General features: G+C 42.8%; 1 protein-coding gene across 2 annotated transcripts in view; it reads left to right on the top strand.

Moving 5' to 3' along the window:
* SMYD3 (SET and MYND domain containing 3) overlaps positions 1–22,949 on the top strand; it is a 702,152-nt gene that overhangs the window by 463,084 nt on the left and 216,119 nt on the right. For both annotated transcript variants that reach the window (XM_040351062.1, XM_040351063.1), the window contains exon 9: positions 5,703–5,813. In XM_040351062.1, coding sequence (XP_040206996.1) covers positions 5,703–5,813 — 111 coding nt within the window. The remainder of the gene's footprint in view (positions 1–5,702; positions 5,814–22,949) is intronic.

The following is a 22,949-nucleotide window of genomic DNA, read 5'->3' on the forward strand; positions in this document are numbered from 1 at the left end:
AGTATTATGCTGCAGATGACTGGCCTGCACAGAGTCCTGACCTCAACCCGATAGAACACCTTGAATTAGAGTGGAGACTGCGAGCCAGGCCTTTCACATCCAACATCGGTGCCTGACCTCACAAATTCACTTCTAAAAGAATGGTCAAACATTCCTGTAGACACACTCCTAAACCTTGTGGAGAGCCTTCCCAGAAGAGTTGAAAATGCTATAGCTGCAAAGGGTGGGCCAACTCAATATTGAACCCTATGGACTAAGACTGGGATATCATTAAAGTTCATGTGCATGTAAAGACAGGCGTCCTCATACTTTGGACAATATAGTCTATCTATAGTGTGCTCACATGTGAATATACCAACATCAGTGGTCCATCCACCACTTGTGCAGCCTCTTACCGAATAATCAAATTAATTAATCCATTCCAGGTAGGTCAGTAGATCAACAATCCTTGCTGTTCCTATAACTCAAAAGAAAAATTACTAAAGATTAACACTGCAAATCATATAAATAAATAAATCATGCTCACATTTAAATGAAAAAAAAAGTTCAGACCTGTGATTCCCAAACCACATGCCACCAAAATGTGGTAATCTTAGATCTCTCTGTGCTGAACATTAATACCAGCCATAATGTGCAAATCCGTGATTCCCATATGCCTGCCACCATTATATGTGCTAATCACATTACCATAATTGTTTATATTAAGAGGAAGGAACACCAATGGTTGTGGATTCTCTGACCTACCTGGAATGGAATGATAAGCAGTTTTAATTTGATTATTTAGTAAAAGGCTGTACAATTGGCGGGTGAAGCACTTTGTCAATGGTGGTACACTGATGTTGGTTTATTTATGTGAGCACATACAGTAGGTGTTTGTGATATTGTGCTTTTAGCAGGACAGCGTCGCGCTGATACTCGGCGACAGGGTGCCGAGATCTCGCCGACATCTCACACTCACTGGAATAGTGACAGCACATCCCAGCAAGCGCGTCATAGAAGCGACGGGAGATCCGACTTGGATTCCCGCCAATTCTACACGTGTGCGGCGTTTGTTATGAATCCTGAGGGGGAAGTCCCCGCCGGATTTTAAATAAAAATCCGGCATGGGTCCCCCCCTCAGGAGCATACCGGGCCCTTAGGTCTGTTATGGGTTGTAAGGAGAGCCCCCCTATGCCGAAAAAAACGGCGTAGGGGGTCCCCCTACAATCCATACCAGACCCGTATCCAAAGCACGCTCCCCGGCCAGCCAGGAAGGGAGTGGGGACGAGCGAGCGCCCCCCCCCCCTCCTGAGCCGTACCAGGCTGCATGCCCTCAACATGGGGGGGGTTGGGTGCTCTGGGGCAGGGGGGCGCACTGCGGCCCCCCACCTCAGAGCACCCTGTCCCCATGTTGATGAGGACAGGGCCCCTTCCCGACAACCCTGGCCGTTGGTTGTCGGGGTATGCGGGCGGGAGGCTTATCGGAATCTGGGAGCCCCCTTTAATAAGGGGGCCCCCAGATACCGGCCCCCCCACCCTAAGTAAATGAGTATGGGGTACATCGTACCCCTACCCATTCACCTGCAAGAAAAGTGGTAAAAACACAAATAAACCACACAGTGTATTAAAATATTTTATTTTTCTGCTCCGGAGGCCGCCCCCTGTCTTCTTTATTAGCTCTTTTACCAGGGGGGGCTTCTTCTTTGACGTCTTCGGGTGGGTGGGGGCCGCCGTCTGGTTCTCTTCCACCGCCGGGGGGGGTGGCTTTTAAAAAAGCCCCCACCCCCCCGGCGGGTTTCCTCCGGCGTCTTCGGCGGGGCTCTTCTTCTTCCGCTATCCCGACGGGTCTTCTCCGCTATCCGGGGGGTCTCGCCGCTCTCCGCTGTTGACTCGTCGCACCCCGGTTCTTCGTCTCGCAGTCCGGTCCCTTCTTCCGTGCTGTACGTCTTCTTCCGCGCTGTGACGTCATGTTCTTCACTTCTCTTCTTCTCCCGATGTTGACTCGCCGGTCCTCCTCGCTGAAATGACGGATGCGCGCCTTGCATCGGACCTATATAGGCCTCACAGTCCCATCATGCTCTGTACCTACCCATGTGATACCTACCCACGTGGTAGGTATCACATGGGTAGGTACAGAGCATGATGGGACTGTGAGGCCTATATAGGTCCGATGCAAGGCGCGCATCCGTCATTTCAGCGAGGAGGACCGGCGAGTCAACATCGGGAGAAGAAGAGAAGTGAAGAACATGACGTCACAGCGCGGAAGAAGACGTACAGCACGGAAGAAGGGACCGGACTGCGAGACGAAGAACCGGGGTGCGACGAGTCAACAGCGGAGAGCGGCGAGACCCCCCGGATAGCGGAGAAGACCCGTCGGGATAGCGGAAGAAGAAGAGCCCCGCCGAAGACGCCGGAGGAAACCCGCCGGGGGGGTGGGGGCTTTTTTAAAAGCCACCCCCCCCCGGCGGTGGAAGAGAACCAGACGGCGGCCCCCACCCACCCGAAGACGTCAAAGAAGAAGCCCCCCCTGGTAAAAGAGCTAATAAAGAAGACAGGGGGCGGCCTCCGGAGCAGACTAATAAAATATTTTAATACACTGTGTGGTTTATTTGTGTTTTTACCACTTTTCTTGCAGGTGAATGGGTAGGGGTACGATGTACCCCATACTCATTCACTTAGGGTGGGGGGCCGGTATCTGGGGGCCCCCTTATTAAAGGGGGCTCCCAGATTCCGATAAGCCTCCCGCCCGCATACCCCGACAACCAACGGCCAGGGTTGTCGGGAAGGGGCCCTGTCCTCATCAACATGGGGACAGGGTGCTCTGAGGTGGGGGGCCGCAGTGCGCCCCCCTGCCCCAGAGCACCCAACCCCCCCATGTTGAGGGCATGCAGCCTGGTACGGCTCAGGAGGGGGGGGGGGGCGCTCGCTCGTCCCCACTCCCTTCCTGGCTGGCCGGGTAGCGTGCTTTGGATACGGGTCTGGTATGGATTGTAGGGGGACCCCCTACGCCGTTTTTTTCGGCGTAGGGGGGCTCTCCTTACAACCCATAACAGACCTAAGGGCCCGGTATGCTCCTGAGGGGGGGACCCATGCCGGATTTTTATTTAAAATCCGGCGGGGACTTCCCCCTCAGGATTCATAACAAACGCTGCACGCGTGTAGAATTGGCGGGAATCCAAGTCGGATCTCCCGTCGCTTCTATGACGGCTCTGTCTCCATCGCGGCAAGCCAGCTCGGCGCTGGCTCCCGCGATGGGGCTCGTAGGTGCTCAATCTCGCCGAGAAAGAGAGCGAGATTGACACAAAATCGGGTTCACCTACTGTAGATATGTTTGTTTCCATTTGTTTATAAAATACTGCAATACATGAGTTTATTTTGGGTTTCACATGTAATGAGTTAAAGATATTTGGGGAGTAAAGGTGAATAAAGGAGAAGACACACAGTTGGTGATTTTGACATTTTATTGGACCCATTTGGCATGAATGGATTATCTGGTAAAAGGCTTGGAAAGTAATCGGCAGGTTAATACTCACCTTTTAGAATCGTTCCCGAAACAAATGTTTTCAATGGGTTAATTTAGGAGGGCACCAATATTAACAATTCACCATACCAGCATTATATATCATGGAGTGTACATGCATCCAAAACCGTCTGAACTTAGGACAGGTCCACCATGAGTGTAATGCTGTTCCCAACTGACTGCATCCCTGAAAACAAGAGTATAAAGAATCTGGGTACATTCCAGAGAGGCATTCAAGGCTTAGATAGCATCTAGAAAAAACTTTGTAACCTAACCAATGTTATACTGTGAATACAGCATCCCTTTGTTGGGATCCCTTTCTCCATTTTATGTCTGATGTAACCATCATATTGTTGCACTTATTTGTTGTATTTACTTCTCTCTAAATAAACCTTTGTAAAAGAAAAAACCTTGTAACTAGCTTGAATCAGAACCACATTCCTTTGTAAAATCATGAAGTCCAATCCCTGCAATCTTCTTCATCAATTTTCAATGGGATGGCAGTTCTAGCATATAAAAAGAATTGTTTCTGATGTAATTTTTCCCCTTTACATTTTCTATACCCTTTGGCTTTCTTTATGTAGGGCAAATTGGGGATTAGGCATTATACTGTAATTTTTCTCTCAAGTCCTTAAACCTTGAGAGATTTGACTCTGCTTCTAACTGAATACTCCTCAAATAGTTAGTAGAACAGTCCAGAACCACAGATGTGAAAGAAGTTTTTCTTTATTTTTGTTTCTGTGTGTATTGTTTATGTATATACAGTAAGAATATGGCTAATTGTCAATTCCGTGTCCATTTTATCTGGTTTTTATTTTTGTAAACTGAAAAAAAAATGTGCTTGGCTGCTTGCTTTGAAACATCTAAGGAAAATCACATGTGTCTGTTAACGGGATAACAGCAGGGGATCATGAATCTGAATATTTAGAAAATAAAAATAGTGCAATTTTTGAAAGACTTCTGTTTGATATAATGGATACCCTAGGAGGCTTTGTTGAAAGCAAAGAGAAAATAAATGGGAAGTTATTTTTGGTTGCAATGCACAGTCTATTGATTTTTGGTTTTAAGACTACCTTATTTTCTATACAATTGTTTGAAATCCTGAGGAGCACAACTTGGCTTCTGTGCTTCAACTACACATGATATTCTGACTGTGTTTTCGCTCATGATATTGGAAACTTTTCCAGGGAGAATTGCATATTCTGCCTTTGCTAAATCCCCTCTGCAATTGCTATCATCTGATCTTTTGGTTTCAATACTTTGAACCACTGACCTAGAACAAGTATAAAGTCAGGGTAAAGGAGCACAGTTGTTCTAGGTCAGTAGTATCTCATTAGTATTCCAGTTTAAAGTATTACATTTTTGACAGCCGAGCAATTATCATTTTCAGAAGGTTAGCAGAGATAATTCCAAAAGCTTTCTTTTGTTTTGTATATTCACATTATGCTTTGTAGCTATTCTGTTACTTTAAATCAAATTTGATTTAAAAAAGAAATAAAGTGATGGTGTGTAAAACTCATCAGGCGTAGCTACAGAGATTTGAAATGTTTCTAAATAAAACCCGACAACAGTTTTATCGATACAATTACATTAAAGTCAAAACAATTTTTTTTTTGGATAAAGTAGGGAAAAGATAAAACCTTTGTTTATTTGTTTTTTTATGCCTGGGACCCCACTGGGGAGATTTACTCATATGGTTAGCGCAACAGAAATGAAAATGTTGCATTTGTCATTATAACAGCAATGAAAGAGAAATCTTCCAAATGGTACACCTTGACAACAAGTGTCTAAGATGATTTTAGCCTTGAATTTGGAAAGATTTGCTCTTTGCACCTACTGTTGTGGTTCTGGGACAGCAAGAACAGAGGAATCTCCCTATAAAGCAGAGCATTAATAATAGCAAAAAAAAATGTTTTGACTTTTGTTATAGTTTAATTATAACTGAGAAAGTTAATTAGGTTTAGTTATAATTTTTCAGAACATCCTACATTTATACCCTTGAATACATGGATAATATGTAATCGATGCATCACTTTTGCTGCTTTTAAATAGAAATTTATATTTTCCAAATGATTCCCAAAAATGTTTAGATATCTTGTTCATATGTTTCTATTATTATACGTCTAATTTTTGTGTTCTGACTGTCCAAAGTGTGTTCATTGTATAGATAGTAAATAGAACCCATGTTTTTTAAATTTTACAGCTGACCATTAGTTACATTGATGTGAAGATGTCCACACATTTACGCCAGGTCCAATTGCAGCGCCAGTATTGTTTCACCTGTGACTGCCACTGCTGTCTATCAAAAGATAAGGTACGTTGCATTTTTATAGAGGAACAAAGCACTGGAACCAGTTGTTGGGTGGACAGTAGATGGTTGTCGAGTTGTTTGGTTCCAGCTGCCATTTCCTAATTTCTTGTGGAAATGTTAACAATATCCTAAACAATAGTTAACATCTGAGCTGTACTGATATATGTATAACATCATCTTCATTAACTTTAATGAAAATTTCTGCCTCTGAGCAGAGCATATGTGCAAGGTCTAGCTGAGCAGACATGCATGCCTAGAGCTCCGCTCCCAGAAGGACAGGAATACCGCCTTCAACATCCGCTCAATTGATTCAGCTGTCACCCACTACTTCCCGCACCATCAAAGCATCACTCTGAGCTGTCAGCGTGGTTTTTGGGGGACCCTGGCTGAAGATGATGACCAAATCGATCAAGGGCACTCTGGCCTGAGCCCCAGCTAATATGGCACAGGTGCCATCTTCCCAAGCAGGCACAACTCGTTCACCGAAGCTCCCGTAGACACAGCTAGATGCTTAGGGCGAGTCTGATTCAGATGCAGTGGCTTTACAATCCATAGTACAAACTAATACTGCATCCCCAGCCTTACTTATATATCTTATACAGATTGATACAATTCTACACAAGGCCCTAAAACAAACATCAGAAAATATTACTGGTTGCCTCACCCATAAAATTCAGGATTTGAGCCACCATACAGCAGAGTTGGACATGAGGTTTGATGAGCTTGAAAAGCATACTCAAGACTATATGGCAGAAAATCTTAGAGGACGATACTATGCTCCAATCCCATCTGGAAGATTACAAGAATAGGGCTAGACGTTCCAAATTGCGTGTCAGGGGATCCCTAAAACTCTGCTTGATCTACAAGCCACCATGCTGGCCCTATCAGGGGCTACAACCAGCTATCCTAATTGAATTTCTAGAAATTTACAGGTTCCCTAAGGGCCCATACTCCTAAACCCAAAGGTTCACCCCATGATATTATCGCCAAACTTTATTACTACCGTAGTAAAGAGCAGCTTTTGCCCGCTGCCAAGAAGGAAGATAACCTGGCATTCCAAGGTACAATTATCAGATCTTTGCCGAACTTTCTCAGCTTACAATTACTAAATGTCGAGCATCAAAACCTCAACTACAAGTTCTTCAATGCCATTAAGTCTTCTACCAGTGGGGTTTCCCATTTGCGGTACACTTCGTCTATCATGGCTCTAAGTTTGTTTGTTGTTCTGAGGAATTGTAACATGTCATACAAGATTTACAACAGGCAGCCCGCTCTCACGATCTAGCAGGTTCACATTGTCACTCAGCTTCCAGTTTAGCTTTAGTTACACCTAATGATGTTGTATGTTTAATTTCACCCTGATACTTCTGGGTGATCACGTTGCGTTTTTCTCAGATAATCCTGATAATTGCATGTTTCCCTTTTTTCCTGCTCTCTCTCCTTTTTATTCTTACCATTCTCCATCCCTTTCTTCCCTTTCCACATTTCTCACCCATTTCCCATCTCACCTCTCTTACCTTTGATATTTGGTTTTGATTTATATTTCCCTTCCATAGGAAGGAGCTGTAACTGATTAAGATGACCAGGTTGATAGGCTGACTTAGTCTGAGTGTTTTGGTATTTCACGACCCAGATGGCTACTTGTGGCTCCAGCTGACATGATTTGTTGTTCTTTTTTCCTCTTTAATTTTAATTGATACATACATATATATATATATATATTGTAAGATTGGGGTTATTAGACTCCAGCAATAGATGCATTTTCCAGTGAGTACGCCAATCAAGAACTGAGTTTTTTAAGGGCCTAGTAGCCCACTTTTATTTAAAAACACGAAAGTTCACAAATACAATAGTAGCCCTCGCAGGGGGTTCCACCATTCCTGTATCTTGCAAAACTCAACAGTTTAGCCTCCTGACTTTTACACACTTGCCATCTGGCTATTTCAGGCCTTTAGCTTAGGCCCAAGTTCTGCTCCTCAGAACTACCCATTTCCCAACGGTAAGCACACACCTAGCTTCTTCTGTCAGCGTCTTGCTGCACAATTTCTGTCCCTCAGAACAGTTTCCTGGAGTCAAGCTCAAACCTCGCTTTCTCCAGTCCTTAATGACATTTGCCTCCTGCAAAGATGCATCCACTCTCTGACTTCTCTCAGAGAGATTTGGGAGTCACCTGCCTATCACCACAGACCTCCTGTCTGTGGGGTGGGGTCCTGAGCCATGTCAGATCAGAACTATATAGCTGGACACACAGCTGTCCAATTAGTGTGTCTTTTTCTCCAGAATTTGACGTAAACCAGCAATTTCTCACACAGCACAGGGTCCTACCCTCAATATATATATATATATATATATATATATATATATATATATATATATATATATATATATATAGTTGCAATATATGGATGATATCTATTTCTGCACAAATTGGTCATAAAATGTGGTCTGATCTTCATCTAAGTCACAACAAGAGACATTTACAGTCTCCTTAAACTAATAACACCCAAATAATTAAATGTTACCATGTTTTTATTGAACGCACCATGTAAACATTCACAGTGCAGGTGGAAAAGGTATGTGAACCCCTAGACTAATGACATCTCCAAGAGCTAATTGGAGTGAGGTGTCAGCCAACTGGAGTCCAATCAATGAGATGAGATTGGAGGTGTTAGTTACAGCTGCCCTGCAATATAAAAAAAACACACACCAGTTCTGGGTTTTCTTTTCACAAGAAGCCTTGCCTGATGTGAATGATGCCTCGCACAAAAGAGCTCTCAGAAAACCTACAATTAAGAATTGTTGACGTGCATGAAGCTAGAAAGGGTTATAAAAGTATCTCCAAAAGCCTTGCTGTTCATCAGTCCACGGTAAGACAAATTGTCTATAAATGGAGAAAGTTCAGCACTGCTACTACTCTCCCTAGAAGTGGCCGTCCTGTAAAGATGACTGCAAGAGCACAGCACAGACTGCTCAATGAGGTGAAGAAGAATCCTAGAGTGTCAGCTAAAGACTTACAAAAGTCTCTGGCATATGCTAACATGCCTGTTAGAGAATCTACGATACATAAAACACTAAACAAAAATGGATTTCATGTGAAAAGGTGTCTCCACTGAAGCTTTATCACCAACCTTTTTTCCACAACAGCCCAACATGTTAAAAATCTATTTGTCACAGTGACAGACAGCAAAACAAACATTCCAGGGATGTGGACCCTTCCCTATGCTATCCAAAAGAACATACAAATTCAACTTCAGAACAAACCTACAGAACCTTCTTTGTAATCTGGGGACTGCCTGTATAAAGATCGCTCTGGAAATTCTTATGTATTTGATCATACCCATCATCTTTTTTATCATAATGCAGTTTGCACAACGATTGCCTCCCCATTCTGAGATCGGAAGATGCCTCGTAGTGTCTTAATATTAAATGGATATTGAGATTCCTTCTAAGGATTAATTAAAGCATAACGACTCCCCAAATGTCTCACTGCTCACGTTATGGGAGTCACAAAAACCATTACATTACATTTTATTCAGGTTTTTCATAGTACCGCAATGCTTATGAAAAAAAACTAAAAAATCATAGCGAACACAAACTTCTTTGTCAGAAACTTGAAACCGATTTTAATATGCTGCATTTCAGGCCAATCCCTTCCCCGCTATGAAGCTAAAATTGGATAAAGCTTGTTTAAAATTCTATTTGTTTCTTACAGAGTTGGAAGATAAAAAATTGCGATGGGTAAGGCACAAAGCAAACAAACCAGATACTTTGTTAGCATGGACCCTTAAATCACTCAATAAACCTGCTAAACTTGTTTGCTTAAAATTGACACATGACACCTAAACAAGTAATCCGGTTAAGATTCTTCACATTTTCGTTCGTGCTTAGCAACTCTGTATTCACCAGACTCTGAACTGAATAGAACTAAGGCAGAAGTCCTTTTCTCAAAAATCACTCTTCTGAGTAAGTCTTCATTGCCATTAAGGCCTTGAAACCCAATGAATGCCCAGGCAATGATGGGTTTTCAGACTGTTATTACAGGAAATTTTCAGGCATCCTGACCCCTCTTCTAGTCAAAGAAACCTTGACGACCATAATTTGTATGCTCCCGAAACCTCAAACGGATGATACTAGATAGACAAACGATCATTCCATACTGTTGCATAATATTGATGTTAAGCTTCTTGCTAAGGTTCTCATGACATGATTGAACAAAGTAATCAGAGGTCTTATATACTGTGATCAAGTCGGGTTTATTCCAATCTGTCAAAGCCAGTGACAACATATGCAGAGCTGTACTCCTCAACCATGCGGCCAAGTTAAGACTTATCCCATCTTGTTTCCTTTCCCTGAATATTAAAAATAGCGTGTGACACTGTATCATGGACTTACATGCATTTTACTTTAAAAAAATTAGGCTTTGGTCCTCACTTTATGGATTGGGTCCCAGCCTTATGTGAGAAACCAAGAGCATATATTAAATAAGCTGGTTATAAATCAGATCTGTTTAGCATAAGGAGGGGCACACTTCAAGGATGTACACACTCCCCATTATTGTTTGTCCTCCTGATCAAGCCGCTGGCTCAACTAATTCGGTCAGATCCCAATATTAAAGGCCTAGAACTGGATTTATTCGCAGATGATATTCTCCTTTTCTTATCGACACCACAAGTGTCTGCCTCCAAACTCCAGACCATCCTTAATCGCTTTGCTAATATCTCGGGTCTATCGATTAACCTGCAAAATCTACTGCATTGAACTTCTCTTTATCCCCATTGGCGTTGCAACTAGCTAAGAAAGCGTTACAATTTTAGTGGGTGTGCTGCAGTCTTCCTTCTCATCCAGCTCACCGCAAATTTTTCGACAATGCTGAAGCAAGTTACTGAACTCTTGACGCAATGGTCCTTCCTTTCTGTTTTCTGGATAGGTAAAATTAATGTAGTCCAAATTTTGATATCTCTCCTACAAATCCCTTTGCCATCATACTTCCTACGGATTATACTAGGGTTGTCCAGATACCGATACCAGTATCGGTATCGGGACCGATACCGAGTATTTGCGGGAGTACTCGTACTCGCGCAAATACCCCGATACCTAAATAGAATACTTTCCCCCCCCGCCGCCCCATCGAAAGCCGCCGCATGGGTTAAACAGCGTGCGGGAACATCACAGCTTTCATTTGAATAGCTGTAGTGTTCCCGCGCGTATAGACACTCCCCCTTGCTCGGGATTGGATGGGTGAATGTGATCTGTCCAATTCCGAGCAAGGGGGAGTGTCTATACACGCGGGCAAAACAGCTATTCAAATGAACGCTGTGATTTTCTCCATGCGGTGGGGGCGGCTTTCGGCGGCAAAGGTATGGGGTAATTGGCTGGAGGGACATGGCTGCATATGTGAGGGACATGGCTAGAGGGACATGGCTGCATATGTGAGGGACATGGCTAGAGGGACATGGCTGCACATGTGAGGGACATGGCTAGAGGGACATGGCTGCACATGTGAGGGACATGGCTAGAGGGACATTGCTGCATATGTGAGGGACATGGCTAGAGGGACATGGCTGCATATGTGAGGGACATGGCTAGAGGGACATGGCTGCATATGTGAGGGACATGGCTAGAGGGACATGGCTGCATATGTGAGGGACATGGCTAGAGGGAGATGGCTGCATATGTGAGAGACATGGCTAGAGGGACATGGCTGCATATGTGAGGGACATGGCTAGAGGGACATGGCTGCATATGTGGGGGACATGGCTGCATATGGGGGGGACATGGCTGCATTTGGGGACACATTTAAAAAAAGTATCGGTATTCGGTATCAGCGACTACTTGAAAAAAAGTATCGGTACTTGTACTCGGTCCTAAAAAAGTGGTATCGGGACAACCCTAGATTATACAACCCATATGTTGTGACCTTTATTTGGGGCACATCTAAACCACATATTCCTAAAACTACTTTATTTCTCTCCAATCTTCAGGGGGGTCTAGGACTACCAAGCTTTGCCACTTACTATCGCACAATTACCTAAATACCATACCATGAAATCCTTTGGGTTGCGATTGAGTCAGTTGACTGTGATCCTATGTCTGTAGCTAACCTATTGTGAATACAACAGGTTGACCTAGCTTCTGTATTTAATCCTGTTATGAGACATTCCCTTTCCTGATTTAGGACAAGTGCAAAACAGTATACGGCCTGCAGTCACCCCATATCCCACTCCTTTCCTTTGTCAGAAATCCAGCTTTTTTTTGGCCTGGGATTCTCCCGCATCTTTCAGGTGTGAACCGCAGCTGGTCTCATCTGATTATATAAGCTAATCACTGCAACAATATTTCAGTTCTTCCCAGCCCTTTGTGAGACGTTTGGACTTCCCCATTCGGAGCTGTTTCATTGTTTACAAATAAAAAATGTGGATATTCCCTTCATACAGACAGATGTCGTACTAAAACAGTTGTCCTGCTTCAAAAATATTTGTAAATATGACCCACATATCAGAGGACTTATTTTGATTCTCTACAATTACTTGGTGGTCAAGCCTGATGTGGGTCCTCCATCTTATGTTGCTAAATGGGAGCGTGGCTTAGGGCACAACTTTGATATGGCAGAACAGTCAGAGATATGGTCTGCAACCAAGTCTTCCTCGCCGAAAGCCAATTACATGGTTTTAGCCAGATGGTATTTGGTTCCTAGAATTGCTAAATATATCCCTAATTTATCGGCTAATTGTTTTAGTGGCTGTTCAGATGTTGGTACTCACATGTTGAGATTTGGTGGGATTTCCCAGTGGTACCAGATTTTTAGAGCACGATATACGCAATGGAGTCAGAGGTGATCGAGCTATGCATTCAGCCGGGCCCATCAACTACTCTTCTAAATTTGAAGCCAATTAATATGACACATGGTCAATTTAAAGTCTTGCCACAAAACAAACTATAGCCAGAGCTTGGAAGTCCCCATCTATAATTGTAGCCAAAGTTAAACATAGGATGAATCAAGCTCTGTTTCATGTGAAAATGGAAGCCATTGGCAAAGATAAAATTGGCAAGTTTGATCAAGTTTGGCAGCCTTGGATTAAACATTGTTTACCCCGGACTTTAACGAAACAGTGCCTATGCTTTGGTAACTTATTCTTATATTCTAGCTGTAGGTTGGGGACCAGGCTAGCTTTGGGGAATTCTCGGCTGGTCTTTTTCTGCTTTTACTCTATTTCTTATCTCTTTCCTTTCCTGTGGATTTTATACCACACTTCTGGTCTTTCCTTTCCTCCTCTTCCTCTTGGTTCTATGTTGCTTTTCTATTTTGCTGTTCATAATGGTAGCCCATTTTTTGTACTTCATCAATAACTTGGCTCTACAATATAACATGAGATTTTGACTAAGTAGGTTTCTAACAAACACTACCAATGAGCTGGTTAGTGATTAGGTGGTACCATTTCATCTGATATCTATCTTATCAGTTTGGTTTAATTTATATTTAGAATTATATAATGCCTACTATTTATATCATTTCTTGATCTCATCTTTCTGCAAATTGCTCCATGTGACACCCAATGGAGGTGTTCTATGTAACTCCTGCACACATGTACCCTTATTTTGTTTGATTTCTGGATTGTCTAGTTATAAACTCAATAAACAAGTTGAAGAAATTTCAGACTGTGAGCCCATCAGTTTGACACTGGTAACTAAAACCCTCCTCCTCCCCACCGCCACCACAACACAAATTAATATCACCTCTGCACAAACAACGCTTATCAATGTCCAAAGGAAACGTTTTCTCCTCCATTTGACTAAACTTGTATTTTTTAATTGTTTCTAATTGCTGCTTGTATCCCATTTTAAAGATGCATGCCTTTTTTTCTGTCTCATCGATAAGGGAACAGCAGGTGGATGGACCCCCCCCCCCCCAGTGGTGACAGAGACAGAAATAAATAGCTGAAGAGATTTCAACCCTTTCCAACTCTACCCAGAAAGGTTAAAGCTAGTGTTGGACTTTTTTCAAGTCTAGGGTACAGGTGTAAAATTCATCTATTTAAAGCTATTCTTACTAGTGAGGCACACCTCTTCCCCTGGTAAAGCCCTCAAGTAAGCTTAATAAATACAAAACCGTACCTGCACTGCTGTAAACACTCCTTACTAACTACACACATACAATTGTTTGAGAGCTGCTACCAATATCTTGTGATTCACACAAACCCAGACACAAATTTACCAATGAATTAGTGCAGCGATCCCCTGCTATAAATTAACCAATCCAAATCAATATAGAATATAGTGACTCACTTAGTAACTTAGTGCAACATCACTGAATGGTATGAACCTGGAATATACCAATTTATATGTGAAAAAATAAACGTAATAAATGCAATCCCAAATAAATATATGCTTCTAACTCTTGTGCAATATGATGTAAAACACAATATGTAACCCAATATAGTATTTGAGGAAGTCCTCTATATCACAGGAGGTCAAAACAGCATAAGCAGCATTTTGAATAAGGTGCCCCTCTCCTCACAAGCAGCCTGACAGAGCTTTCCACTAGACACAGTGTGACGGTATCGGTATGATATCCCCGTCCAGCATTCCCTCCTCTCCATACAAGAACATCACAGGATCATCCACACATGAGTCAAGACCGAATGCTGGAACCAAGACTGATTTATTGGCAGCTTGCTGCTGGTTATAAATACAGTTTTACAAGCTAAATCCTTAATCAAGGAACAATGGGAGCTCCACCCCCTTTTCACCCACTCTGGAGTTTCTCATACAGAATATAGCCGGACAATTCGACCTGAGACACATTTTCTTTAAATAATGACATCAGGGAAGTTAATTACAAGGTGTACAGAACACATTAGCTGGGCAGCCTGGCACAGCATAATGAAGCAATCAGAATACATAACATGAGTCACCTCTAATCACAGTAAACAGGTTTAACATCCCTTTGAAATAAGGAGCTAGCTGCAGACGGGTCATTAACATGTCAATAGCTTGTAACACATGAATCCATTTTACCTCTAACCCACAATTTAACCAAGCAGGGAGATTTACACTGACATATCCTTCACAATGGCCCCCCTTTTTCTCCCTGCTCCGGCAAACCCGGTTGGACCTTCCCTGGTCCAGTAGGGTTGATGGGTTCAGAGCTTTTAGTCCGAGGTTAACTCCGTTTGGCGTGACTGACCTCCATTGGTAACTGCTTCCGACTCAGGTATGCCACCGGGTCGTCAGATCACACGCTGGTCAGTCCCCAAGTCTTTGTGCGATCTGCAGAGTCACCAGAAGTCAGCGTAAAGACGGCGAATGGGTCTGTGCGCCGCCGTCTAGGTGTCCCGCTATGGGAGGGGCAGGTTATCACAGGAGATTCATAAAAAGGAAAAGTTATATTTGTTGAAATGCTGTAGCACTGGTGCTCAGAGTCCGGGGGGGGGAGGGGAATCAGAGCCCCATAAGGTCAGCCACCCCCTGCTCCCTCCGCAGCCGCCGGTTCTCCTCTTGGAGCTTCTCCAGCTCCATCTCCAGTTCATGGAGCCTGGGGGGGTCAGCCTGCTGTGACCTCAGGTGGTTGTTCTCCTCCTCCATGCGGCTTATGCACTCCTCCAGCTCCATGTATTCACGGATCAGCTCCTGCTTGCTCATGTCCTGCAGGCTTTCCACGTGGTCCTTCATCATCAGGAACTGGGTGGTGGTGTAAGGGGCCACCGGTGGGCCCTTGGCGAACATCTCGGCCCGCATCTGGGGCGCCCGCTGCGATTCCATCTCCTCCAGTCGCTTCTTCTCCTCCCAGGTCCGCTGGTTATATGACTTCCAGGACCTCTTCTTCTTGGAGGGTAGCTGGCGGTGCCTCTTTCTGCCCAGCTCCCTCCAGGGCCCCTCCGGCTCATGGCTGTCGCCCATGACCAGCTGACAATGGTGTTCCCTGTTGTCCGTAATAACAGATTGTACCATGAGGGCTTCGTAAGGGGTGCCCAATGGTTCTTCCTGACCCAGCTCCTGGGGATCCCAAGCCGAGTCTACACAATGGGCTGCTGCTGGTGGGCGGTACCCAGGTTGAGACCAATTTGATCTGGTGTTGTCATTCAGGGGGCAATTCTGCTTGAAGTGACCCAACTGTTTGCACCGGAAGCAGCGTTGTTCGTTGTCCTCCTGGCGTGGATAGCGAGGGCTCGATGTCATCGGTCTGTTAGGCGGTTGGTATCTAGCGGCTGGTGGGTGTGAGGGCGCCGTTGGTCGTGGAGGTTGTACCCGTGGTGTGACCTGGTTTGTCTTGCGAGTATCCGCATATTCATCCACCAACTTCGCGGCCTCTGGTAGAGTCATGGGCCTGCGATCTCTCACCCAATCTTTGACGTCCGTCTGGATGTGATTGTAAAATTGCTCCAGGAGCATTAGTTGCAAAATGTCCTCTGCGGTGGTGGCCTGGCTGCTGTTAACCCAGTTAGAGGCCGACAGGGACAACTGGCATGCCCATTCCGCATAAGAGTCTTTCGTGGTTTTGCGTGAGTCCCTGAACTTCTGTCGGTGGGACTCTGAGGTTACTGCATAACGAGCCAGGAGCACTTCTTTAACCCTGGCGTAGCTATGGATATCCTGATCTGGCACGGTCCGGAAAGCATCAGAAGCTTTGCCTGACAGTTTGCCTGACAATATTGCAACCCAGTCTCCTCTAGCTATTCGGTGCAGGTTACATTGTCGCTCAAAATCTGCCAGGTAGTTATCAATCTCACAGTCCTTTTCATCAAAAGCTTTAAAAGCGCTAAACGGAATCTTCCTTGTGTCTGCTGTGCTGTACTCACTGTTTGGAGAATGTGCGGCTGCTTGTTGGACTGCTGCCAGTTTTAACTGTAGCTCTGCATCTCTTATTTGTTTATCCTTCTGTAGCTCTGCATCTCTTATGTGTTTATCCTCCTTCGCTAACAGGTCCATCACTTTCAGCACCACATCCGGCGTTGGGTTCGGGCTGAACCACGCTAGCTTCTCTCTCATTAGCTTGTTGGTTGGTGACTCCTCCTGAATCACTGGTGTCTCCATCTCTTGTACTGCTGGCGTTGCTGCAATCACGTTCTCCTGGTCTAGCTCCATTAATTCTTCTATGATGACCCGCTTGGTTTTGTTGCTAGCAATCCTTCCACGAACTTCCAGTAGTTCTTTTAAGCAGGGTGTAGCAGCCTTCCATTCACTGTTCCCAGTGTCTGCTTGGAGTCCTGGTGTAAGGGAGAGTAGAAGGGAAGATCCCGCTGCTGCCAACCAATTGTGACGGTATCGGTATGATATCCCCGTCAAGCATTCCCTCCTCTCCATACAAGAACATCACAGGATCATCCACACATGAGTCAAGACCGAATGCTGGAACCAAGACTGATTTATTGGCAGCTTGCTGCTGGTTATAAATACAGTTTTACAAGCTAAATCCTTAATCAAGGAACAATGGGAGCTCCACCCCCTTTTCACCCACTCTGGAGTTTCTCATACAGAATATAGCCAGACAATTCGAAGCCGACCTGAGACACATTTTCTTTAAATAATGACATCAGGGAAGTTAATTACAAGGTGTACAGAACACATTAGCTGGGCAGCCTGGCACCGCATAATGAAGCAATCAGAATACATAACATGAGTCACCTCTAATCACAGTAAACAGGTTTAACATCCCTTTGAAATAAGGAGCTAGCTGCAGACGGGTCATTAACATGTCAATAGCTTGTAACACATGAATCCATTTTACCTCTAACCCACAATTTAACCAAGCAGGGAGATTTACACTGACATATCCTTCACACACAGGGCCTCTAATACAGAGAAATAATAAGACTTCATAGTGCTCTCTGTCCAAGAATTTATTTAAAAGTAAGGTCAACAAAAATAAACTTAGCATGCTTCCACATACACAATCACATTTGCTAAACTATACATATCTATATATAAAGTGCCAGTGCATTTAACTTAATAAATAAATAAATAGTCCATCAGTGCAAACAAAGTGCAAGTATTGGTGAATCTTTCTTGTGGGTATCCAAGGTGCCACTGCATGCTCCCCGCCTGTACACGGCATGATTCATAAAAGCAAGCCTCTTGTGGTATCTTATGAAATGGTTTGAGAGGCTAGAAGAAACCACAAGAAGGACCCAACAAAATTGTTCTTTTGTGGAATAGATAAAATAAAGAGACACTGGAGGGGGCACCAATATGAAAAAGGTAATTTCACAAAAGAGACAAAATAGATCCATAAGCTACATACAATGAAGCCTTCAGGGTTAAATGTAGAACTGGATGTAAATTGTTTTATCACTAATTTTTAAAGATTTGTTTGCACTGATGGACTATTGTGTTATTACATTGAATGCACTGGCACTTTATATATAGATGTATATAGTTTAGAAAATGTGGTTGTGTATGTTTTTTTGTTGACAGTTTTTGAGGTCAGTTGACCTTTCCCTATAGCAGCAGCTCCTGTCATATATATTATTTGTCTTTATTTTTATCACTTGGTTGGTCTATGCACTGACACATTTAGTAAATACACATATACAGCCATAGCGCGGGTACACTTACAACTTTATTTAAAAGGAATGGCATAGGAACACTCCCATTTCTGAAGAAAGCAATGAGCCTCAAGTAAAGATCGATAAAGCACCAACTTCCTTAGTAAGAGAGTGCTGTACACCTGGCAGACTTGATGGTCCCCCCTTTTCATGATGACATCAACAGACACTCCCAACTGACACGTTGCATTCTGATTGAACTTCCTCAGAGAACTAAGGGCAAAGCTGCCTTCTGATTTTAAACACGTATTACTAGTATTAACTTTTATTTTTAAGGTAAAATATCTGACTTCGTTTTTACCCTGCATTTTTAACTTATTGTATACCGTAATACATTTTTCACATTGAACATTTAAGTATCAACTGCATTTTAGTTGTGTCTTTTAATGATTACTGTAGCAAACTGTTACAGTAATTGCTGAAGAATAAGCTGCTAGTAAATTGACAGAGTTTCAATAGGGGAGCACATACTGTATATGAGGGAGGCTGAGGCTCAACTGAATGGTGTAACTAGAATGCCCCGGGGCAGTGATGGCGAACCTTTGCACCCCAGTTGTTTTGGAACTACATTTCCCATGATGCTCATGCACTCTGCAGTGTAGATGAGCATTATGGGAAAAATAGTTCCAAAACATCTGGGGTGCCAAGTTTTGCAATCACTGCTCTAGAAAGCCATAGCTTTGGTCATATGATCCTGTGCTGCATGACCTCCCTCTCACGCTACAGTGTATGATAAAAGAAAACCCAGAAATTACAACCTTATATCAAACCAGAAAGTGTTGAACTGGAAATATATTCTGAAAAGGCTAATAACGAAAAGAGTACTAAGAAAAAAGGGATTTTATATACTTTTATCTTTACTTGGTCCATTGTACAAGATACAAGACATTGGAGTTCAGTGACTTAACAGTTATAAAACTATGTGTACTAGGCATATATATATATTATTAAAATGATGGATACAATTTATGAAATATTTGTACAGATTGTTGTTCGTCTTCAAATAATAGTAAAAAAGGTGGTTCTAGTCTTATAGTGTAAACAAATATATATGTTTCCCTTTATTTTAAATTAGAAATTGCATTTTATTTTCTAATTATGATATATTTTTTATAAACTTTTACTTTCTTTAGCAATCAAGTTGACATTTTCCCTCTCTAGGGTTATAACAAACAAGCAGAATGCAACAAGTAATTACCATGTCACATTTCAAGCTAACGTAATAATCATAAATGCAGCAGTTCTAATAACAGGAACCATTAATTATGCAGCTGCAGCTTCCTTCTCTTTTAAGCTAATTTAATTCCTGCATGAAACCTACCCTACATTAAATATTAAAGTATTTCATATATTGTGAAACACATTTAAATTCTCTATGCAATCAAGTATTTATTGCAAAACTACAAATTGGGCTCCTTGCTTATTTCTTATTCTGTTTTATGTGTTATTTCGTTTATTTCTAAAAGATGTTAAGAATTGAAAAGTTTTGCAATGTAAGCTTTTACATGAACATTGATAATAAATTAGCATTATCAGGCAAATTATGTATTGCATGATTCATAATTTGTAAATGTCAGATAAGAGCGCTATTTACAAAAAAATAAAAATAAAGGTAGGGTTTGTAAAGTTTTTTTTTTTTTTTTTGTGAGCCTGGGTGGACAATATTTTACTGCTGGTGCTGCTTTCAACTGTTTTCTTCAGTTGCAGTGTTAATCCTTTTCTCTACAGCTGTAGAAAGTGCCCATCTGTATGGATTGCTTAACATTTCTCAGCTTGTGTTTGGTTCATTAGAGAAAGGGTCTCAAGTCAAGCCCTATTTCCCTTAGGACTGATTGATTTGAGCCACTGTGACCCTGTTTTATGCATCACACAATGTTTTGATGGGGAAAGTTTTATAATAATGCTTCACTATCAGTCTACAGGATCAATAGAAAAAATGATCCAAATATATTATACAAAAGTGTATTATAACATTAGTACATTAAAATGAGAAAAATTATTTCCTCATTGCACAAAGTGAGCATTAAGGTCTTTGCGAAGGGGTAAAATACTTATTTCACTCATTAATATGCAAATCAATTTCTAACTTTTTTTAAAATGCCTTTTTCTGGATTATTTTCTTGTTATTCTGTCTCTGACTTTTAAAATAAACCTACCATTAAAATGATAGACTGATTATTTCTTTGTCAGTCAGCAAAGGTACAAAATCAACTTGACAAAGAATCCTACATCTGATATATTGAATAAAAGTGCAAGTAATATATGGATGATATTAAAGAGTCATTTTGTATGAATTTCAGTTTTTATAAACTACTTTTTGTGAAGGAGGTTTTAGTAAAAGTTATGAAAACCAGGTGACTCCAATAAGAACTTGCATACAGTAATGGGCTGCACAGCAAAGGTACAAAAATGTCAAGCAGCTGGCAGAGCTTTACACATGGATTTTTTTCCACCCTGTGACTGTTATTTTAAAATCTCATTGGAACTGAAAATACCAGCCACTTTTTTAACCCCTTCCAGACCGCCCACTATATATATATATATATATATATATATATATATATATATATATATATATATATATATACACGTTGGCACTTTAAAGATGGATATATGCCATAACCCAGGAATCCATCTTTTCAGTGAGCTGTCCAGTTTCCGATAATGGTGGTCTTTGCGGCGGCTTTTCCGCAAGATTACCGTTATAATTATGTATTCTATTTATCTATCTAAATTAGTTGTGGTGCACCAAAATTATCGGGTGAAAACTGCGTTTTTGTCATTCGACCGAATGACAAAAACAGCTGATACTGAAATGGCCCGTGGTCCGCCCTGGGTGCCGCCCATTGTGGGAGTGTTCCTCTGGCGCACCCAGTCCTCCACTCCCTCCTCCTCCCCCTTCCTCCTCCTCTCCTCTATCTCCAGGTGTTACGGAGCTGAATTGTCTAGACCATAGTAACAATGTCCCGTGTCTTGTGATAGACAGCACGCTGATCCAATGGCGGGCCATTGAATAAAGGTAACGTGTCAAGGAGGCGGGACATTGTTACTACGGCCTGGGCAATTCAAATCCGCTCTCTCACACGCTGAGATCGCCGCTGATCTGGGCACAGGCAGGCTGCATATGCTGAGCACTGGTAGGCTGCTGGGCACTGGTGAGGCATAGGCAGGCTGAAAATGAGGGGGCACTGGTGAGGCACAGGCAGGCTGCATATGCTGGGCACTGGTAGGCTGCTGGGCACTGGTGAGGCACAGGCAGGCTGCATATGCTGGGCACTGGTAGGCTGCTGGGCACTGGTGAGGCCCAGGCAGGCTGTAAATGATGGGCACTGGTAGGGTGCTGGGCAATGGTAAGGCACAGGCAGGCTGCAAATGATGGGCACTGGTGAGGCACAGGCAGGCTGCAAATGATGGGCACCGGTGAAGCTTCTGGGCACAAGCAGGCTGCATATGCTGGGTACTGGTAGGCTGCTGGGCACTGGTGAGGCACAGGCAGGCTGCAAAAGATGGGCACTGGTGAAACTGCTGGGCACAAGCAGGCTGCATATGATGGGCACTGGTAGGCTGCTGGCCACTGGCAGGCTGCATATAATGGGCACTGGTGAGGCACAGGCAGGCTGCATATGACAGGCACTGGTGGGGCACAGGCAGGCTGCATATGACGTTCACTGGTAAGGCATAGGCAGGCTGCATATGACGGGCACTGGTGAGGCTGCTGGGCACAGGCAGGCTGCATTTGATGGACACTGGTGAGGCTGAATTGATCTCCTGTATGATGTCTGCAGTCTCTGACCATCTTCTGTACCATGTCTGCAGTCTCTGACCATCTTCTGTACCATGTCTGCAGTCTCTGACCATGTCTGCAGTCTCTGACCATCTCCTGTACCATGTCTGCAGTCTCTGACCATCTCCTTTACCATGTCTGCAGTCTCTGACCATCTCCTGCATCATATCTGCTAGAGGTGCACCGCATGGAAGTTTTGCTAATACTATTAGCAATGTGTTATATAAAAATGTATACATTTTATTTAAAATATATAAATACATTTTAATTAAAATATATAAAAATTTAAATATTTTTCGGTTTTCGGCCTAGTGTATTCTTCATTGTTGGTATCGATTTTGGCACCAAAATTTCCATTCGGTGCACCCCTACTAATTATTTAACATCCTGTATTTGATAGCTTTTTATATAAAGTAAACCAGTAGAACAGGACTAATAGAATATGAAAATAAGTTGGCATTAGGGGAATCCACTAATACAGTAAGTGTAAATGCAATTTATTCTATAAAAATGCGAGGCAATAAACTGCCCAAACCATGTATTTATTGTAGAGTTTCGCTACATATCATCTTATGATTATGAATATGTATGGCATCCTCACTGCTTGTCAGGTTCCATCTTGCAAAGTCAGTTATTGCCTAGGTCAGACAGAGCATACAAGATTAGACAGCAAGAAGAATTGATCAGATTTCTGTGTGTCCTTTTAACCTAAGCAATCTACTTTGTGTTCTTATCCTGACATTGGCATTGCTGTAGTGACATCTATGCTGTCAAAGCTACTGCATCAACCAAACCCAATAAAATATAAAATTG

The sequence above is a fragment of the Rana temporaria genome, chromosome 4, assembly GCF_905171775.1.
Source record: "Rana temporaria chromosome 4, aRanTem1.1, whole genome shotgun sequence".
Taxonomy (NCBI): domain Eukaryota; kingdom Metazoa; phylum Chordata; class Amphibia; order Anura; family Ranidae; genus Rana; species Rana temporaria.